This window comes from Panicum virgatum, chromosome 1N (genome assembly GCF_016808335.1).
Source record: "Panicum virgatum strain AP13 chromosome 1N, P.virgatum_v5, whole genome shotgun sequence".
NCBI lineage: Eukaryota > Viridiplantae > Streptophyta > Magnoliopsida > Poales > Poaceae > Panicum > Panicum virgatum.
The window spans coordinates 56,095,719-56,117,130 of record NC_053145.1 but is presented as its reverse complement, the minus strand read 5'-3'; the positions used below and the strand labels follow the sequence as shown (position 1 = coordinate 56,117,130).

At 48.0% G+C, this 21,412-nt stretch overlaps 5 protein-coding genes across 5 annotated transcripts; 2 read left to right on the top strand and 3 right to left on the bottom strand.

Annotated features, from left to right (window-relative positions):
* The first annotated feature begins 2,647 nt into the window (after positions 1–2,647).
* LOC120654206 (probable helicase MAGATAMA 3) lies at positions 2,648–4,868 on the top strand. Its single transcript, XM_039931740.1, has 3 exons — positions 2,648–3,727; positions 3,833–4,497; positions 4,574–4,868. Exons 1-3 carry the CDS (start codon positions 2,648–2,650, stop codon positions 4,809–4,811), a joined length of 1,983 nt encoding a protein of 660 aa, XP_039787674.1. The 3' UTR covers positions 4,812–4,868.
* A 267-nt stretch (positions 4,869–5,135) lies between these two features.
* On the top strand, positions 5,136–6,522 carry LOC120656824 (cytosolic sulfotransferase 5-like). Its single transcript, XM_039935007.1, has one exon. It carries the CDS (start codon positions 5,223–5,225, stop codon positions 6,219–6,221), a length of 999 nt encoding a protein of 332 aa, XP_039790941.1. The 5' UTR covers positions 5,136–5,222; the 3' UTR covers positions 6,222–6,522.
* A 1,750-nt stretch (positions 6,523–8,272) lies between these two features.
* On the bottom strand, positions 8,273–9,377 carry LOC120656821 (testis-specific gene A8 protein-like). The gene has a single exon (XM_039935005.1). It carries the CDS (start codon positions 9,185–9,187, stop codon positions 8,486–8,488), a length of 702 nt encoding a protein of 233 aa, XP_039790939.1. The 5' UTR covers positions 9,188–9,377; the 3' UTR covers positions 8,273–8,485.
* Positions 9,378–9,774: 397 nt separating this feature from the next.
* Positions 9,775–12,861, bottom strand: LOC120656822 (tobamovirus multiplication protein 3-like). Its single transcript, XM_039935006.1, has 8 exons — positions 12,609–12,861; positions 11,912–12,002; positions 11,767–11,819; positions 11,516–11,680; positions 10,935–11,053; positions 10,561–10,678; positions 10,401–10,478; positions 9,775–10,251 (listed from the first exon to the last, which is right to left on the bottom strand). Exons 1-8 carry the CDS (start codon positions 12,741–12,743, stop codon positions 10,153–10,155), a joined length of 858 nt encoding a protein of 285 aa, XP_039790940.1. The 5' UTR covers positions 12,744–12,861; the 3' UTR covers positions 9,775–10,152.
* Positions 12,862–13,429: 568 nt separating this feature from the next.
* Positions 13,430–15,635, bottom strand: LOC120654205 (heavy metal-associated isoprenylated plant protein 45-like). Its single transcript, XM_039931739.1, has 2 exons — positions 15,548–15,635; positions 13,430–15,441 (listed from the first exon to the last, which is right to left on the bottom strand). Exons 1-2 carry the CDS (start codon positions 15,599–15,601, stop codon positions 14,947–14,949), a joined length of 549 nt encoding a protein of 182 aa, XP_039787673.1. The 5' UTR covers positions 15,602–15,635; the 3' UTR covers positions 13,430–14,946.
* Between the last annotated feature and the right edge of the window lie 5,777 nt (positions 15,636–21,412).

The window sequence follows — 21,412 nt, the reverse complement described above, 5'->3', positions numbered from 1 at the left end:
AGCCGCGAGGGGCTCAAGGTGCAGCTCCGGACGCGGAGCCACATCTTTTGCATCGTTTGGCAGGAATCCAGTTAGAGCCGGTTTTGGAGTCCTTCCTAACAGACCCTAAGCCCCTAAGTATTAAACCAGAGCAACGTGCTAGCGGCGCATCTCGCAAGAGGCAAAGCTAGAGCAAACATGAGTGGGTGCATTAGTACTAAGTTGTTATAAGACTCATCTCAAATGGGAGTTTTATAGATATGTCACGAGTATTGAATTTATATCACATAAGTAAATTTGCTAACATGACAGAGTCAATACGAGGAGAGGGGAGGATGAGAGAGGAGTTTCACTGCAAATACACTACTCCGGGTACGGTACCACCTGTATTACACTCCCCACTAAGACTGATATATATAGATTCTAATTTGAAGAGTGTATAAATGGAGGAAATATTATTGTATGGTGCATTGGCACCCACTAACTACATGTCTACATCACTCTCTATGTAGCCTAGTCAACCCAGAGTTCACCTAACCGGTGGGAACCGGTCCGGTTTGACCGGACCGGTTACCGGTCAAACCGGTCCGGTCCGGTTTCGGTTTGGGCCGGTACCAAACCGGTTCAAATTCAAAATTCAAATTTGAATTTGAAAAAATGAAAATTTCTCAAAAAAAAATCTAAAAATACTTCAAGGTGCGACGAATCTAATGGTGTCAAATTTTCTCAAAAATTCGTTCGTTTAACATACTTTTAGGGCATTTAAAGTTAAAAGAAAAAAGAAAAAGAAAAAAAGAGACGGCCCATTAAGACCAACTTGGTAAACCGATCAAACCGACTGGTAAACCGGTCAAACCGGCCGATAAACCGGTCTAACCGGCCGGTATACCGGTCCTAACCGATTACACATGCGATTTTAAATTTGGATTTGAATTTAAACCGGTCAAACCAGCCGGTAAACCGGTCTAACCGGTCGGTATACCGGTACGAATCGGTTGAACTAAATTTTTTGAATTCAAATTTGAATTTGACCGGTTTCTACCGGTAACTGGTCAAACCGGTCCGGTAAACCGGAACCGGAGTGCTCCGGTTTGGGGTGTCCGGTTGGGAAAAAAAACCCTGAGTCAACCTGGGAACCGGTTGGCGGTCAATTTCGCGCGCATGGCGAGTGGCAGCGGTTCCTGCGACCTCTCGGTTGTTTCCGATGGATCGACCTGCTCCTCGATTGTCCTCCCACAGCGATGAATTGATGGCCATCCAAACTTTTAACTACGCAGCCCAACAACCATTGAGAATTGGAACGGCGGATTTGCATTGAATCCATTGATCAATCGTTTGGCCTCTGGCATTCCAACTCAAAATTTACTAGGCACTCGGGGATCCCACTGGTCACTGGTGTTCGCCCCTATAAATCACCGAGGCGACGCCTGGCGTTCGCGCAAACCGGGCGCATTGGTAGTCAGCCTGCAAGCAGTCGAGCATTTGTCAGTCGCCGGAGTTCGGCTGGAGGCGCGGCGATGAGCGACTACTACGACAGCGACGATGGCTTCCAAGCGAGGTCCGCCAGAGGGAAGGAGACAACCAGCAGGTACGGGACGTGGGAGCAGAGCGAGCTGGAGAGGCACATGTTCTCGTGGTCGCTCCAGGATGTGCTCAACAAGAATCTCCTAAAGAAAAAGGTGAGCATCTGCCAGAAATGCATGTCATTTTTTATTCCGACTTAGGAGTATCTGGTCAAAGACAAACCTACACTTTTTTACTCTGATTTGTTTTTGTTGAGGAATAAACCTGAATTTGTCAGCGGACGAACAACATAGTTAGTCACTAGTAACAATTATCCAATGAAAAATGCAGGTTAAGAAAATACCCAAGACTTTCGCCTCTCTGAAGGATTACATGCAATCCTTCATGATGCCACTGGTCGAAGAGACCCGCGCCGATCTCTGCTCCGCGCTGGAGGGCATCAAGCACGCACCGGCGGCCGATGTGGTCAGGATGGAGCAGCTCGCCAGTGACCAGGCCATCTTCAGCATCGCCGTCAGGAAGGCCGGTCCCAACGCGCCCCAGCGAGATCAGGTCTACGCCCCGAAGGACGCCGACGTGCTCGTGCTGACGGATCGGAAGCCCAGGCACAGCTCGGACCTGGGGCGGACGGGGAAGTCGTACCTGATCGGTTCCGTGCTCAAAGCCGAGGGCGGCGACGGCACGGTCGTGCGGCTGTCGCGCAGGCCTGAGGAAGGACTGCCCCTTGTCGCGGTGTTTCTGATCAACATGACCACGTACAATCGCATACAGAATGCTGTGGACGTGCACGCTGCGGCGTGCAGGAACACGAGCATCATTGAGAAGATGCTCAATCCAAAGGTATGGATGGCTCCATTTCCCTAGCTAGTGAATACGCTGTGATTATTTACTTTTACAGTCTGTAGATTTCTTTTTCTCTTATGACAGATTGGCCAAGGGTACAGTGTGTCGTCGTTAGTGCTGCCTTCCTGTCTTCTGGATGGGACGACCTTGACGCACTTGAAAAGTTCGAGCTCAACGACTCGCAACTGAAGGCCGTGCACGACTGCGTTTCAGCAGTGCAGGAACCGACGCGATCCGTGCGCCTGATCAAGGGCCCTCCTGGGACGGGAAGACCAAGACCATCAGCGCGCTCCTGTGGTCCATGCTGATCAAGAACCACATGACAGTGACCTGCGCCCCGACGAACACCGCGGTGGTGGAGGTGGCTTCTCGAGTCCTCGGTCTCATCGAGGAATCCTCCGGCGGAGGTAGCAAGAAGTGTTTCCTGAGTGATGTCGTGCTCTTCGGCAACGAGGACAGGATGGGCGCGGACGGGGACCTAAAAAGGATTTTCATGGAGTCCCGCGTTCGCCGCCTACGTCAGTGCTTGATGCCAGGGTCAGGGTGGACACACTGTCTGAGTTCTATGCTCAGTCTGCTTGAGCATCCTGTGGTTCAGTATGAAAGGTATATTGAAGGCATCGAAAATGACATAGATGAAATGGTTTCAGAAGAAAAGGATGTAAGGGATGACCTTGTCACTAAGACGAACAAAGTGCAAACATCATCCAGAAAAGAAGAAACCAAAGAGTTACAGAAAAAGCTACAGGACATACAGAAAAGTATACAGGAAATAGAGAGAAATAAAATGTCGTTCATGACCCACTTTCAGAGTAACTACAAACGTCTGGAGAAAGATTTGCGCAGCTGTGTGGAGATTTTCTGCGACGATCTTCCCAGATCTGCAACTTCTGAAGAAAACTTTTGCTGCATGGCTGAGGTTCTGCCCTTGCTCAACGCGTTTGCAGAGCTTGTACAATCTGAATCTGATGAACGCCTGCGAACCCTGTTTGAAAGTGACGGCGATGGAACAGACCGTTCTTTGTTCCGCAATTTTTTGACCCATGTGCACGACGGTGTGAGTTTTGAGCTGAAGCAGGCAAGGTCGTCGTGTCTTCTGAAGCTAAAACACCTGTGTGCTCACTTTGAGCTGCCAGAATTATTCGACAGACGAACCATCGAAGAATTCTTGCTTCAGAGGGCAAAGAGCGTGCTCTGCACAGCATCGAGTTCTTACCGTCTGCACTACCAGCAGAAGGCCCAGCCGTTCGAGGTCCTCGTCGTGGACGAGGCAGCGCAGCTTAAGGAGTGCGAGTCGCTGATACCTCTGCAGCTCCCTGGCGTCCGTCAGGCCGTTCTCATCGGTGATGAGCGCCAGCTTCCGGAACTCGTGAAAAGCAAGGTAACTCCTTTTCTTTGTGTGCTATTTCACCTGCCATGATTTGAAATCTGCACTGTCAGTTCGGATGAAAAAATCCTGATCTATTAACAAATAAAACTCGTGCAGGTTTGTGACGATGCTGGATTCGGAAGAAGCCTGTTCGAGAGGCTGACATCCCTGGGGCAGCACAAGCACCTCCTCGACGTGCAGTACAGAATGCACCCGTGGATCAGCAAGTTCCCCGTCGAGAGCTTCTACGGCGTCCAGATAGCCGACGGCCCGAACGTCCTGAACAGAGACTACGAGAGGATGTACCTGACCGGCCCCATGTACGGCTCCGACTCGTTCATCAACATCGAGGGCGGCAACGAGAGCACGGGCAAGCACGACAGGAGCCTGATCAACCCCGTCGAGGCCGCCGCCGTGGTCCGGATCCTGCAGAGGCTCTCCAAAGGTAGCGGCGCAGCTCCCCCCGAGACAATTTTTTCTACTCGGTTATCATATCCGACGATCTACACGTCGTGTACGCTTGCAGAGTCCGCGGACAAGAACAAGGCGGTCCGCGCGGGCGTGGTGTCGCCGTACAAGGGCCAGGTGCGAGCCATCGAGGAGAAGCTCACCGGGGTGTACCGGAAGCACGACGGGTTCTCCGTGAAGGTGCGGTCCGTGGACGGGTTCCAGGGCGCCGAGGAGGACGTGGTCATCTTCTCCAACGTGCGGAGCAACACCGCCGGCAAGATCGGCTTCCTCGCCGACATCAACCGCACCAACGTCGCGCTCACCCGGGCCAAGTGAGCGCCTAGCCCGAGCGTTCGCAGGAACCTTTTGCACGTTTCACTCACCGTGGCGTGTTCTGTGTCGTCGCAGCCATTGCTTGTGGATCCTGGGCGACGCGAAGACGCTGGCGAGCGGCAAGACCATCTGGCGGCAGATCGTGGCCGACGCCAAGGACCGGGGCCGCTTCTTCGACGCCAAGGATGACGAGGACCTCTCTAACGCCGTCATCAAGGCCGCCATCGACCTGGACCAGGTGGAGAGTCTGCTCAAGTTCGACGGCCTCCGTATCGGTGTCAGTGGTGGGTCGCGGTCAGGGGTCCGATGGTAACATCGCTTCCAAATTGTAAAAACCTTGGCTGGCTCCCATTAGCGGAGTGTTGGCCATCACTGGAGTTTATCTTGCTTTGTTTATGAGGTGGTTGATCATGTGAACCCCTTGAATAATCGCCATGACAAGATAATATTTCGCTTGTTCAGTTGTCCTGGTATAGTATAGTAGAGCCACTATCTTCAGGTACGTCGTCTGTCCATAACTTGGAATATAGAAACAATCACGAGTTCTGCATGGCATGCGACGTCTTGTAATCGAGATGACCCATCGAGCCGATTTACTACTTTCTAAGCTTTAGGATTCGCTGACGACGAATGGTAGATGATGTCGCGAGTGCCTGCATAAAAGGTGAGCCGTGAGCAGCATCCAGTCACATAGTAGGCACGACGTCCGCAACAGTCAACAAAGATGTTCGTCGGCGAGAGCGGGTGCGCAGATGCCTTGTCCAAGTATGAGGCGCTCGCGGCGTCCCTCCCGGCCCGGCAGGGCCTCGGGATCACCCCGTACCGGAAGTACGACGGCTTCTGGTACCCGGAGCACCTGATGGCGCCGACGCTGGCCGTGCGGGACACGTTCGCCGCCCGCCCGACCGACGTCATCCTCGCCACCATGCCTAAGTCCGGCACCACGTGGCTCAAGGCGGTCGTCTACGCCGTCGTGCACCGCGGCCGCCACGCGCCGGCCGGCGGGCGCCACCCGCTCCTCGCCTCCAGCCCGCACGATCTGGTCCCGTTCCTGCACTCCTTCTACGAGAGCCCCCGCTCCGCGCCGCCCGGCCCGCTCCTCGAGGACATGCCGTCGCCGCGGCTCTTCGCCGTGCACACGCCGTTCACGGCCCTGCCCGCGTCGGTGCCGGGGTCCGGGTGCCGCGTCGTCTACTTGTGCCGGGACCCCAAGGACGTCTTCGTCTCGCTCCGCCACTTCCTCGACGAGATCAAGCCCGGCGGGTCCGACATACCGCCGTTCGCCGAGGCGTTCGACCAGTTCTGCGGCGGCGTGTCGCCGTTCGGGCCGGTGTGGGGCCACATGGCCGGGTACTGGGAGGAGAGCGTGGCTCGGCCGGGGGAGGTGATGTTCCTCCGGTACGAGCACCTCAAGGAGGACGCCGTGGGGACAGTGAGGAGGCTGGCCGAGTTCCTCGGCTGTCCGTTCACTGACGAGGAGGTGGCCAGCGGCGTCCCTGAAGCTGTAATTGCTCTGTGCAGCTTGGACAGGATGAGAAGCGTCCAGGCCAACCAGGACGGGGTGCACGGGACGGGCCGTTTGTCGTTCAAGAACACGGCCTTCTTCCGGAAGGGGGAAGTCGGGGACTGGAAGGCGCACATCACGACGGAGATGGCGCAGAAGCTCGACGGCATCGTGGAGGAGATGCTGCGAGGATCTGGGCTCTCCCTCGCAGGCAAATGATGGAGGTAGCGCATCGCACCGGTGCGGGTCACCGATACATACTTGCGGATCTTCAAACTTGTTCTGCTTAGTATTTACAAAAAATACGTGTTCTGTTTTAGCTTTTGGCTTTGTCTTATCGTAGCCCAGAAGTCCGACCTACGCAGTGAAATGTGATGGCTTCGTTGCCATACATGAATCATGAATGTTCCCATGTTTAAAATTGGGCGAAATAAAATTATTGCCATAGCACTGTAACATGTATTGTACTGTGTCAGGAACAAAAAGATTGCCATCATAAAGCTGGTGAAGTTTTTCGTTACATGCGGAGCCTCTTAAATTGGATGGAGCATTTTGTTTTCTTGTTGCTTTAAAAAACTGATTTGATTTGCAACAAATTTAACTACGGTTGTCTCCGGCAACATTCTCCACCAAAATGCCCCTGTTGATTGTTAATCACTATTATCTTAGGCACCTTACTAATTGGCATTTTTTGCAGCCTACACGTGAATCCACCTAGAATCCTAGGTGAACACTTTAAAAATAGTGAAATTCTAAAAATTCTCGTAAAATCAGAAGCATTCGGCTGTCAATGCAACAACTCTAATTTAATAGTCATTGATATGTTATCTTTCCTAATAAACTATCAACGTATGATATTATATAAATAGACTAAAGTAACCCCTAAACATATATCTAAATTACCCACTTCTACCATTATAAAAAATTTAAATTAACCCCCCGATCTTTATGTAAATTAACCACTTATGCCATTATAAAAAATAATATAAATAACTCCCAAAACTTACATATAAATTATTCAATTGTGTTATTATTAAAAGTTAGCTTTCCCTAAATCTGAATCTGAATTATATAACTATAATCAAATATAAAAGTGCACCACATAAAATTCTAAATTATTTCTATCATTATTAATATATTATTTATATTATTATTTATATAAAAATAGTATCCACGATACGTGTCACCATATATTCATGCATGATGGAAGAGATAAAAATATCAATTCGCAAACAAATGGTTCAATCAAATATATATCAAACATACATGGAGGTGTGATACAAAATGAATATATCGTAACTAGTTAATAATAAATATGTATTTTAGATTATGCATTAGAATATTAATAGATGAATTATTGTCTGTCCGGAGAAAATAATATTGGATCAGTAACATCTTATTTCATCAATGCAAATTTACAGAATTTGAATTACTTATTGAACTAGCTATTTTATTGAATTTTTATGTTTTACATGTGGCAACGCAGGGGGAATAGACCTAGTGGCAAGATAAAAAAAAACATTATTAAACTTTGTTTAATCGAGATTAACCGCTAAATGGGGACCTAATGTCTATGTTTAACTTACGTTTAATCTACATTTAACCTTTCTAAGCACTAATCAGTAGGCTAGTGCCTGCCTAGTTCCCAGCGTTCTCTTGAACATTGCCTGGTGGACAAAAAGAATTAAAGCAAGACATTAATTACTATAGAGCTTTCGCTTCCCGTTTCAGCTTCGCGGACCAGACATTCAGTTGTGTTTGGTTTGACCGTTTGAGGATTGGAGTGGGTTCGGATCGGACTTCGATAAACCTGCGCTTGGTTACAGATACACGTAGATTGCATTAATTTATCCCGCAAGAGAATATTCCACGTGAATGGATCCATTGATCCGGTTAGAAATGAGCGGACGGGATCGACCCACTTCACCCCATCCACGTCCGTCTCGCGGGCATAGGGCAGCCCGGCCGCAGGTGAGTGGCGGGCCCACATGTAGGCGCTGGAGCGGCGGCCGCCGGCGCGGGGTAGGGGCGCCCGGCCGGCCCGTGTGGCGCCCGCGCGGCCGGCGTATGGCGAGGCAGCAGCGGCCGGCGTCGAGACAGGCGGATGCAACAGCTCGTGTCCTACATTGATCGTCATCGGAACACGAACATGAACGTGCATTGCTAGATTGGTAAAATATTTATCAAATTAATCATAACCCTGAAATAACCACCAGCGGGGGCCGCCGGGGGGTGAGGAATCCGCGCGCGCGCGCGCACACACAGGGACAGGGCCAAATCGATGTGATTATTATATTACTCAAAATCAAAATGAAGTGTCCATCAACAACATTTTCAAGGTATCATGAGCGGTTCAATTTATTAGCAGCCATGTAAACGTAAACGGGCATCTTTACTCAGATCCTAAACATCAGCAATGACGTTTTAAATTTCCCTCTATTCCGTATCGCCGGAGCATGCACACTCCAAGTCAAGTCACGCGGTCAAACCTTCGCCGGCTCCGGCTCTACCTCCTCGGCGTCAACGGCCTCCGCACCGGCCGGCAAGACCACCGTTGCTGGATCCACGACTAGCGCGGCGCAGTCGCAGCCGGCCTCGCGGCAGCGCTGGAGCGCGGACTCGGCCTCCGCCTCCCTCCCCAGGGCGCGGTACAGCACGCTCTGGCAGAAGAGGGGGCGGTAGTCGGCGGGGTCCTCCCGCGCGAGCTCCTCGAGCGCCGCGATCGCCTCGTCCACCATGCCGTCCACGAACAGCGCCTGCGCCGCGAGGAGGCGCGCGCAGCTCTCGCCTCCGCCGGCGGCGGACAGGCGGGCGCGAGCAGCCTCCGCGTCGCCGGCGCGCGCGAGCGCGGCGGTCTCGACGATGAGCTTCTCGAACGGGAGGGAGGCGTCCTGGACGGGGGCGTCTTCGGGCTCGGCCGCGGCCGTTTGGGGAGTGGGCGGAGGCGGAGGCGCGGAGGGGGTGCACGCGAGGGCCGGGGAGGTGGCGGCGAGGAGGACGGCAGCGGAGGCGGCCATGCGGAGGGAGGAGAGGATGGGGTGCGGAGAGGTGGCGGACCCGGACCCGGAGCTGGCCGTCGCTTTGGCGGCCGCGGGGAGCACCGAGCGGCGCCCGGAGGAGGCGGCTACGTAGGTGGGGGCGCGGAGGGACGAGGCGGCGGCGGCGGCGGGAGCGAGGAAGGCCATGGCGGCGGCTAGGGTTTGCGGCGCGGAGATTGCCACGGCTTTGAGTTTGAGGTTGGAAGGAGCAGCGCGGCGGCGGAAGAGCTGAGGTGGGCGTGCGAGCGGGGGATACGCGGAGCGGATGGGAATCGAGGGGAGCAGGTTTTCTCCGCTCCCCCAACCGCTTGTATAAATTTGCAAATCGATTTTGTCAGCTCCGTAGGAGAAGTAGGCGACGATTTTTGCTTTTGGCAGCGCTTCGCGGAATTCGGGGTGGAGCTGAACGGAGAGAGCGCTATGGATTCTGTCAGCTCACAGGAGAAGTAGGCGACAATTTTTTATATTTGGCAGCGCTCCGCGGAATTCGGCGTGGAGCGGAGCAGCGCGAGCGCTGCCAAACTGGACTTTTCGTGAGGACGTTTGTGGAGATTTTGTGGAGAGAAAAGAAAATGAAACTTCAGTTGGTTCGGCAGTAGCTGGTTGGTGGCATCCGTGTCTCTGCTAGGTGGGCCGGCGTCGGAGGCGCCCGGCGCGGCAAACGAACCACAAGTTTCCTTCACAAATACTATTTCGCTGATTGGCCGTCTGATTGAATATCAGCGGCGCAAACCTGGCTTCTAAATAACTGGGGCTTCATATCGTTTTCTTTCTCAACACAAGGCAAAGGCGACTGACCTTGCTACCAACTGGAGTCGGAGCTTGGTGTACCTTTGACCACCGGTGAGCAGCAGCGGAAGGTAGGTGATGTTTGACTCGCTGCTCTTCACATCTCTCCAGTGTTACAACGTGCTCTCAATACCATTAACAAACAACTAATTGCATGGAATCAGAACATTCTACACTGAACTAACAGGGTCAGCTAAAGATGGTCTACAGGAAAATTTCGGATCGCTACTGTACAGGTGTTATACAGTGGGCTCGCTCTTGCATTGGTATGACTCCGCATCGGCCACCACGGTTTCAGCTCACAAGATGACAACGCCTCCCCTCTAGCCGCTGCTGAGGAGGTGATACTGCGATAGCTGTAGCTTTGCAGGGATCCTCCTCAGTATGTACAGGACAAGTGCTGAAGGAAGAATTTCGACAAGCTGCAGGCGGAGAAGACAAGGACAGTAGATCCTCGAGTTATAATATAGTAGCATAGACACCAATTTGGAGTTACCAGACTGGAGCAGATCATCTCAATACACACACTACAAAAGCTGAGTTTGGCGTTCTTTGCAGAAATGGTACTTACCAGGTAATACAAGAAATTAAGGACGGGGTGATCAAGAACGTCGAGGTCAGCTTCTTTGTTAAACGCATCGAAACACATCTGCAAAGCAAATGCAGCACGTTGTTGTAAAAGAACCGTGAAAATCAAACTTGCACGACTGCCAGTGAACAGAAATCCTTACCATTATGCACCGTGCCATGAAACAACTGAAACATATACTGGCAACTCTGCCGACCTCTCTCAGCTTTTGTTGCCTCCCTTTTGACTCAAGAGGGAAATATTTCAGCATGAGGAAAAGCCTGCTCAACCAAACCATGAGTCTATTATGTACATATGTTAATGTGGTACCATAGCTGCTTAATTGGCTACATCAAAATCTGAACTAATGGATATCAATTGAAGTACTAAAATTTAATGTTCTTAGATTAGCACTTCGATGGTACATGTTTTGCCAACAGCCTAGGCAATCCGTTTGGCCAACAAGAAGATACAAAATCCTGATGCATCGCGGTTCAGAACTTCAGAAGAAACATCGAGTGGTATTCCGAATCTTACCTCCCTCCATATAGCAGAAAACCCAAGGCAGTGAAAAAGGAAAGGACTGCGATGAATAACTTCGAAATGACTAGCATTGAATGATTTGGATTCCACCACAAACATAGCCAAAGAAAACCCTGAAGGGATGCACTTCCATCAGTATGTCGTGAATAGCATAATAGGTAGGCGGCTGAATATAAACATGCAAGCAATTGAGGTAAGAAGATTCCTGCCTAAGATAAACACGAGCAACCATATGTAATATAAATTAAGCAATCATTCATAAAAGACAACCAGGAAGTGCTAACAGATGACTCTTTGACGACCGGAGATACTTCCTTTTATCTCTGTCCATTGTTTCTATCTGCTGCTAAGTGGTAACAACTGCATATTTGTGTTAGTAAGCATATATTTTGGCATTAGTGTTGACCTTTTTTTTTTGCTTCAATCTTATAAAATTTACACTTCCAATTGGCTTCTAAATAATGTGGGATAACATCACCTCCAATGAAAATATTATCTGTTGCTTGCATGAATAATCCAAGAAAAAATTGTACAGCTTAAACTAGCAGTGCAGATTTAGAAAGATCATGCTTTACCTGCAATGCATATACAACAACATTAATGGTGTAGAAACCTAATCGAAGTTGATCGGTCATTAGTCCACGTGCTTGATAAAGTATCTCAGCCCAAAAAAGTGCTAACATGGCATAGGTAGTGAAGAATGCAAGCCCCGGAAGGTCAAGGATAATATGATGAAAGATCTGAAATATAAATGAACATGAGGCATTTAACTCCGGTTGATCAAAATTGACATTTATGTTACAGGAGAAAGTTAAGGCATGCAAACCGGAGGGTTAACTTGCTGCACTAAGCGACGGAAAGCAAAGATAGAACACCTGGCTGCAGATTTGCAATGCAGTTAGGTTAGCATCAATCAGTAGATAGCAGAGCAAGTAACTTCCTTTTTTTGTACAAAAGATTGAACCATGTACCCCCATTGACCACGAAATTCAGGAACTGGAAGACCTTTTGGATTGTCCATCCACATTCAGGAACTCTGCACTGTATTCTGGCAACTTGGATCTGCATGGCACATTATAAACATTTTGCCCTCTGTTAATTTGTTCAGCAAACAATGAGCAGTTTACATGGCAACGACAAGTATAAAGAAAAATATTTGCACTCTTACTTCATGCAAATATTCAGAAGCTACGCATAGATTCTTATCTTTCACTACCCATCAGGTAAGATTTCAATGTTTCAGAAAGATGAGTACCGACAAGCAACCTCGAGTCCTAGTCCAACTATCAATCTTCATTCCAAATCGGACTTTTCATCTTGATTGAACTAAATGAGTGCATATATGATATATTCCCCCTGGTTATCTCATCTTTGTCAAGGTTCGGATGCAAAACACTTGTATGCTCAAGGTACAAAGCAGAAAAACCTCTCTTTATTCCCAACTAAATTTGCTGATTGTGATATGGCAAATTTATGGTACTCATGTCAAATAGAAAGAAAATCAAGTATCTATTCTCCATCCATGAGCCCGTGACATCAAGGCGAACAGCAGAGGCTTATTCCGTCGAGGCTTCGACAGTATTACCGGTGAGTAAAGAATTCAGCAAAGAAGCATCTTTCCTAGCCGGCGTCCATGGCTACACTAACAAAAGGAGACGAGACGCTTACGAATGAGGCGGCAGCGACGATGCCGTAGAGGACGGCGAGGGCGCAGAAGATCCCGTCCTGCCACGCCGGCGAGCCGTTGACGCGCTCCCACCACCCTGCGACGGCCGCCGGCAGGGGCGCCGGCGCCGGCGCCATCGCCGCACAGTGCGCAGTGAGAGATCCTTTTTTTTCAAAAAAGAAAAAAGGACAGGGACAACACAACACCCAAAAGGCCTCCTCTCTCCGACCTGAAATCGTGTGCTCGCGGCGGGAGTTCGGCGGCGACGGACGGCGTGGATTTATACGGGGCGGGTCGGGTCGCGACGTTGCGTCGCTTTCGTCGCTCCGCAACAGGGGGGCACAGGTTGGTGTCCGGCTGTGTTCGGTACGGGCCACTCGCGCAACGGATTAATTTACCCGTTAAATCAATCCATTAATTAGGTGGCTCAAACTGGATCTCCGCAGCCAATTCGAGTTTGGAAAACGTCGTTTTTTTTCGTTGTTGTTGGGTGTCTCCCTAAACTACAATTGTTTCAATTTTTAATCTATAAACTATACAAATTTAGATCATTTTTTCCAATGATACAATTTATCTTTCTCGTTTCTCCAAACATAAGTTGAATTTTATTTTCAAATTTTGCATGATAGCAATGGACATCATAGTGCATATTTAAAAAATCATTATAATTTTTAATTGTTATTTTTCATATATTTTTGAATTTAATAATTAATTTATAATTAAATATCCTAACCTATCAAAATTATGATAAAAATTATAATGTATTTTCTAATATGTGTTATGATGTGTACTATTATCTTGTTAAATTTCAACTTAAAACATCACCTAGCATGAAAAAATGAAAAAGACAAATTGTATTAAAGAATAATTTGAATTAAAAGATATTTGAAGGGTAAAATGAATCAAACGATACTTTAAGAGGTTATCCAAACTTTAACTATAGTTCATAGGAGTAATTTAAATTTTTTTTCCTTTTTTTCGTTGTTGTTGAGTTACTCCTGATCGTGATTGACCAGGTCTGGGGCGTGGTCAACACGGCTGAGATCCCAGATCAGCGCATGGTTTGGGTTTCGTTGTCATGAGAGGCACGTTTCTCACGAGCAAACTGGACGCCGGCCGGGCTGGAGAGCTGACCTCCGCGGAGGTGACGCATTAATCTATCTGAACGGCGATTCGTTTTTTTATTAGCGGGTTCGTTGGTGATTTGGCACCGTAATTGTCGGATGGATTTCGCATCTTTGTTTGTGTATAAATTATGTCCGAACAACCACTGAACCTACCACAAGTCTGGATCATGTTACCATGTGTTGTGGTGTGGTCAAGCCTGACGAACAAAAATTTGCAAGCAAAATCATATCCTGATTGGTATGTTATGCGCCTGAGCTGTTGTTGGTGCACCAGTCCCGGGGGTAGGAGATGGGTGGGAATCGTGAAATTTTCCAAGCTGTTTGGTCATGGGATTACTGAGGTTCGAGGGGCGATTTTTAAAGGGTGTTCTGAAAGTTCAGAGGGAGCAATTGGTTGACAGGTTTGTGGATTTGAAAGCAGAACGTGCTTCCCAAATGGATGGTGCAGAGCAGATCAATGCACCTGACTGCTCCTATCATCGATCCAGTTTCTGATTCCGTGTCATCTCTAGCACAAATTCCCTGACAAAACGAACAGACCAAGGAACGAACCAAGGAACGCGGATCCCCACGGCGTCTCTTCTATCCTTTTCTTTGCTGTCTTTAGTGCTCATATCTTCAGACTGTTGCACATAGTATTTCTCAACGTTTCTCTGTTCATGAATAGTAGCATGTCCTGAAGACAGTCAAATGCCGATTGCATTGTTGCTGTCGGGTACGTGAACGGAGCTGCTAATCCATCATAACGTGTTTTCAAATGTAAAATTAGTAATTACCCAGTGCTTGCTGTATAATGCAAGGTTAAGGCCTGCGTGCGTATGGCATAAGATATCTTCCTAGCTAGCTCGAACCAATTTATCATCACTTTTTGGCTGAGCAATTTGACAGCTACAAGAATAGTGCTTCCTTTTGGTACTCTCCGTGTCGTCCAGTGATTCTAATATTCTAGCGAAAACTATAGATACCTTGCTGACTAATACCACCCATTGGCTCTGAACAAAGCCAAAGTTTTACCAGCAACAATTCTTTTTTACTATGTCCGAAGCAGATTTTTCTTTAGTTGGTGTTCTTGAAAAATTGTTATCGATTATCACCACCTGAGCTGAAATTTTTTTAATAAAGGACTGACTGTTGTTTTCTTCCCGTGAAATTAATAACTCGTGCACGCTGTGGTTACGTTGTTTTCTTCATCAGCTAGAGCTCCGCGCTTCCCTCACATTACGGCGCAGGCGTGGACGTTGTCCTCGTGGAAGACGGCGAGCGCGTCGTCGCCGACGACGTGGGTGAAGGCGTGGCAGGGGTAGGATCCGATCATCGGGTCGTTGTAGCCGTGGCGGTAGTACCTGTCGGTGGCCACGTAGGTGTCGTCCACCAGGTACTGGATCGCGAACGGGTAGTACTCGGCGTCGTAGGGCCACGGCCAGAACTCCGCCGCCCTGCCGGTCCGCCGCGCTGCGCGCAGCACCTCCCGCCGGTCCACGTGCCCCGTCACCGTCACCTTCTGCCGGTCCCTGTCGATCTCCACCGAGCTCACACCTGCACGTACGGCCACACCATTACTAGCACTTCGTTGCTTCGTCTCCGCGGGATGGTAAATTGGTAATGGAAGGACCGTGACGGCCGCTTGCGTGCCTTGAAGCCGGGACATGGCCTTCCTCACACGCTTCTCGCAGCCGTCGCAGTCCATGTGCACGTTCATCTCCACGATCTTGGTCACGAGAAAACACACAAAAGGAAACTCGAACTCAATCAGGCGACAGAAACAAATTTTTTTTTTATCATTTTCACGAATCTGTTTAGCTGTTTTTACTCACGGATGAGGCGTTTGACAAGGTAGAGCTCCTCTGCGTCCTCCAAAACCGCAGCATTTTTCAGGCGCCGTCGGAACGGAGCCGCCGCCGGCGATGGGCGCTGGAGGAGCGCAGGGACGGGGCATATAAATACTGCCGCGGAAGGAGAGAGAGAGGCCCCACGACACGGTAAGCTGCGGGAGATCGACATCTAATGCAGATGGATATGGATGCCAAACCACGAGGGATCGATGCCTCTCAACAGGAGAGGATATGAGCGCCGATGCGCGGAGAACAAACATTATTCCTGGGAATTATTTCTGCTGGCCTTTGGTCGGGAACCGCTTTGACAGCTGAACTATCTCTCCACACATGGTGGATGATTTGAAGCTCATCACTGATTCACTGTACAGTAAACACAGTGCATTGTTTATTTGATGCTTACATCAATTGCTGATATAGTTTTATTTAACAGAGTGGAAAGGATGAGAAAACTTTAGCCTCCTGTTTCACAGGGTTGGGCGTCATTTGGAGAGAGTGAGAGACCAGATCACAAGAACACGTACAACATGACCAAGAGAAGAAATGAAGAAAAATGAGAAGCAACTTTGTTCAGATTTGATGGCTTTGAATTGATCTGAATCAAATTAGTGATCAAAGATTTAAATGTAGTTGGATCATCGTTAAAATTTGGTGATCTCATTCTACACTTATAATACTTCCATATGGTCAGCTGGTCCAAGGATTGGTCCACTAGAACATCAGATTCAAAAGGGGTTTGTCAGTGCAATTTTAGTACAAACTTGGTCTATTTAGATGATTAGTTTGAGCAATAAAACCGAGTCCAATTAAGCTAAAACTTTGTTAGTGGATGGTGACTTGTGAGATGGCAATGGGTACCCGATACCCGAATACCCGACGGGTTTTACCCGATATAAAGGCGGGTATGGAATGAATTCTTCACCCGTGGGTATGTTAATGGGAATAATCATCTACCCGTCGGGTAGGCGGGTGCGGGTACGGGTGTGAACTACCCATAACCGCGTACCCATGGGTAATTTATACCCGCAACAATCATGCATAGAACATAATAAATTAGATCCATATAGGTATATATATTCAAAAAATTGATCAATTTGTTTGTTGCTATGTTTTTAATTATTGTCTTCCTCTTATTTACTTATATTTGATGATTTGTGATTGTATTTATATCATATATTTATTAGTTTTGTGTTATTTAATATGTGCATAGCGGGTATCTAATCGGGTACGGGTTACCCATCGGGTTTATTTTATCCGACGGGTACGGGTATGGGAACGATTTCGTACCCGCACACGGGTATGGGTATTGTAGCGGGTATAATTTTTTTTCGCGGGTACGGGTATGGGATAGAACTACCCGGCGGGTATATACCCGTTGCCATCCCTACTTGTGGACCTACGTGCTAAAATTGCAAATTAATCAGGTGATATGTTAGCGTTCACTTCCAAAAACTAAAAAAAGTAAGCTGTGCAAAACTGCAAAGGCTTTCAACTATCAGGAGCACGCAGCGAGTACCGGAGCAGCATTTGTAAGTCTCTGTTCAGCCAAGGCGCAATGCAGAAAACCATTCATACTCTGGTGTTACTGATGAGATTCGCCCATCCGCTCCCAATTCTGAACTCCGAAAGGTCAAAACCTCCAAACTCCTCAGTTATTTTATTTTGATAATTTTAGAAAAAGTGGATATGTACCATTAAAAAATTTCAAAGTTACATATATACTATTGTGATCCACAATATCATTGACTCATGTAAGCCTCGTACTCCCTCCATATCACTTTTAGATGTCGTTTTGGATATGATTTACAATACCAAGGCGTGATTAATTAGAAGGTAGTATTCTCTGTCTGCTCATATTAAATAGCATCTTCTACCTACTTTCATCAGAAATTCGTTCCGATCTGAATGGCTAGAGTGGACAGCCTCCGATGTAGGAGGCCGCCGGTTCGAGTCCTTCAGCCAGTATTTTTGCTGCCGCACTTTTTGCTTTTTAGCCCTTTTCGCGAAAGAATTTCACATATAGATCTTTTTTGAAACGATTTGCAGAAATAGACCCTGGGGGTCGGCGCCGCAGATCACAGCACTGAACTAATACGTCTCGGCGCCGCAGTATACGGCGCCGAGCCCTGGTCAGCGTGCCACAGTAGCTGCTCCCGTGGCGCAGACGTGTTTCCCAACTCGGCGCCGTAGATCTTGGCGCCGGCCTTGGTGCCACAGATCTTGGCGCCGAGCTCAGCGCCATGATCCACGGCGTCGAGCTCGGCGCCAAGGTCTACGGCGCCGATCTGGGAAGCACATAACCCCGCGGGCTGCTTTCTTTCCTGAGCTTGCATTCACTCTTCTTCACCCTTCTCGATTTTTCTTTCCCTCCCCACTTGCCCTACCATTTGAATCCACATATTGGACCTTGGAAACTTCGAATCAATCCATACATCTTCAAGAGCAAGGTATCCTCTCTCCCCTCCTCAATTTGTATGTTTTGATTAGCTAGTTTACATGGTTTTTTGAATGTAGCAGCTCTATTACTTAGGGTTTAGGGTTTGATTGATTTAACGTGTATTATGCAACTAGGATGCCTAGGCGTGGTAAATCTAAGAAACCGCCGGTGTGGACTGGTGATGCTTATGTCCGTTTGCCGCTGCCTAGTGGAGTTCCTGTATCGATGTGCTTCTGCGGTGATCCTTGCAAGATAGATGTGTCCGTTGAAGAGGACACATATAGACAGAGATATTGGATGTGTGCCAACTATACCTTCGATCCAACACCTCGTCAGATCCGCATCGGTTTGCTGGTTAGAATTTATGTTTAGTCTTTATTTACTTTGATATTATTTGAAATCGTGTGTGAATATTATGTAACAATGGATTGTTTTGTAGACCCCTCCCCCGCTCTGTGATTTTGAGCAGTGGGTTGACACTGAGATCAAGGAGGAGGACAAGAGGTATATGGAGATGTGCAAGAAGTGGGAAGCAGAGTGGCTGGAGAGGGTGGAGAAGAGACACCAGGAGGAGGCAGCAGAAAAGGAGCGGCAGGAAGAACAGCAAAGGAGGCTGGCAGATGAGCGTAGGGAGGAGAGGGAGCGGAAGCTTGAGCATGCTCGTCGTGCCAAAGCAGCAATGGAGGAGAATCCAGATGCTTTGAGGAAGGGGAAGTGGCCTCATTGCACGCAGTAGTATGCGAGTTTAGCTTGAACAAGTCTAGCGAGTATTGAAATATTGTGTTCGACTTATGTCGTGTTATCATGTAACGAACTATTAGGTGTGTTGTCATCTGTTCTGGTATTGTCATGTACTGAACTATTTGGTGATGTATCATGTACTCTAATTTTAATATGTTGTCATCATTATTTGTTTGAGTAACTTTTGTGTTCTTATGGCACATAATATAAATATTAGTGGCATGTCTGGAATAACCAGAGGACATAATCAGATGGAATTAAAGACATGCAATAGAAGACATTACAGAATTAGAAAGAGACAACACAGTAAGTGGCATGTCTGTCTAATGGTGTAGAATAGTAGGATGATGTGGTTCTAGACTAAACCTAACATGCCTTATTCCACTAAACGGGAGAAGTAAAATTGCATGTAGCATAGGAATGCTACCAGAGTAGTCTAGTAGTGCGGCCACCTAGCATATTGTGTTGCACCTTCTCCATAGTATGCTTCAGTTGCATGCAGTGGTGGTGGCAGTGTCGGCAACGATGGAGAACCCTGGTTCTTGTGACAGGGGCAGCTACAATCCGGCTAACCATTGTCTGCCACGATGGTTTGTTGCCGTTTTGAGCTGCTCCAACTTCTCCTCAAAGAACTGCACCTCAAGCTGCCGGCCTACTTCTTCAAATAGACTGAAGTTATCCTTGTCATTGTCTTTCTTAAACAAATTCTCGGCAAGGTGCCGAGTACACCAACGATGGTGCAACGGTGCGTACCCCGGGATCTGCTCCTATACAGCATTGAGTATACCCTGGTGCCTATCTAAAATGACACAAACAGTCCTGCCAGGGCCTACAACATGTATGCGAACAAGCCACAAGAACCATCCCCAACTATCTTTGTTCTCCTTCTCCACCAAAGCAAACGCCAGAGGAACCAATGCATTGTTAGCATCACATGTAATGGCTATCAACAGTGTGCCCATATACTTGCCAAGAAGAAAGGTACCATCAATGGAAAAAACCGGACGACAATGCCTAAAGGCCTTCACGCACTGGGGAAAGCACCAGAAAGCACGGAAGAATACCTGTCTCCCATTGATCCATACATCCGGTTTTGGAATGTACTCATAATGCATGCCTGGATTTGCTGCTTTCATTGCATGGAACAGTGCTGTCAACTTCTCATAGGCCTCTTCCCAGTCCCCATATATAATTTTCCAAGCTCGTTGCTTTGCCCTCCATGCTTTTCCGTACTTTATCTTGTATTGAAATATCCTCTCAGTCATTGCAATAATTGACTTGACCTTCATATTGGGATGCTCCTTCAACACTGAACACAACCTTGAGGCAATGAGGGTAGATGTCAATTGTCGATGCCTCTGTTCTAGCTCTTTCTCAGCACAAGTGTGTGGTCCTACAACCTTTGTGATCTTAAACTTTCCCGTGACCTTCTGTTTCTGAGCACATACCCGCCAATTGCAATTTACCTTGTCACACACAACTGTGTAACGACGCTGAACATAAGAATGCCTAACCTTGAAAGGCATTTTTCGTTTCATTGAATACTCCTGCAACCACCTCCTTAATGTAGGAAGGTCCCTAAACACAAGACCCTTCATAATCTCAACGACATCCCCATCCCCGTGCTCACGGCACTCTAGCAACTCATCTTCTCTCCCTTCTGCATAAGCACTGTCAAGATTCCTGACACCGCTGAATTCAGGAACTAGTGGATCACGATCGGGGCAAAACCGTCTAATGAGCTCTCTATCCTCTTCACTCAATGGAGGCACCGGACGATCATCATCTGAATCAACAGCTCTTGCAGTCTCATAAGGCTCGTCTTCATCATCAATCGGGGCCTCAACACTGTTAGAGGCTCGAATAGTATAGCCTGATTCAGGGACTGGAGGAAAACCAATATTATCCGGAATCTCCCCTGCAATTTAGGCACATAAACAATAAAAGTTTGGTATGAATCATTGGATTTGTAGTTGAGGTCAAAATGGAAAAGAAAGTGTTAGATAGCCACTTACTTGGGTGTTCTTGGCTCAAAGGAATCTCCTGAGGAAATGTAGGAATATCAAGACTAATTCCAACTTGATTCGGGCCGGATTGAGCATCAGGAACCCGAACAACATCTTCAACATCCACCTCAATGTTGGGTAATGGGGGATTAGAGGCTCCCGGATTACCCTCTCCTGGCGATAGCACAAGAGGGGTTGGATGCTCATAACGGGGTGGAGACACTTGAGGGGCCGGATCATTTGACATTTTTCGAATAACCAAATCCAAACATTGGATCTCATTGCCCATGACAATATTCACATATCTCTCCCACGCAGCCTCAGATGTAGTTTTGACTAGCCGGCTAAAAATTCTCCCAGATTTACCATAGTGGACAACCCCTTCAACTGAGAAGGCATCCTCATTTAAATTCCATTGCAACTCCTCACAAGCCTTACCAATGACCTCACTAAACAGCGCTCGAGCATCAAACATCAAAGAAACACTTTCCATTTCAACAAATCTGATATTCGATAAGTGATCTTTCTCCACAATTCCTCCATGATATACGGTCACTAATTTGTCCATCTAGTTGGTACGCAAAACATGAAACTTAGTATGCCAATTAATGGTAATGGAGTCTAAATCGACTATGTCCAACTAATATGTCTTACTACAAATTC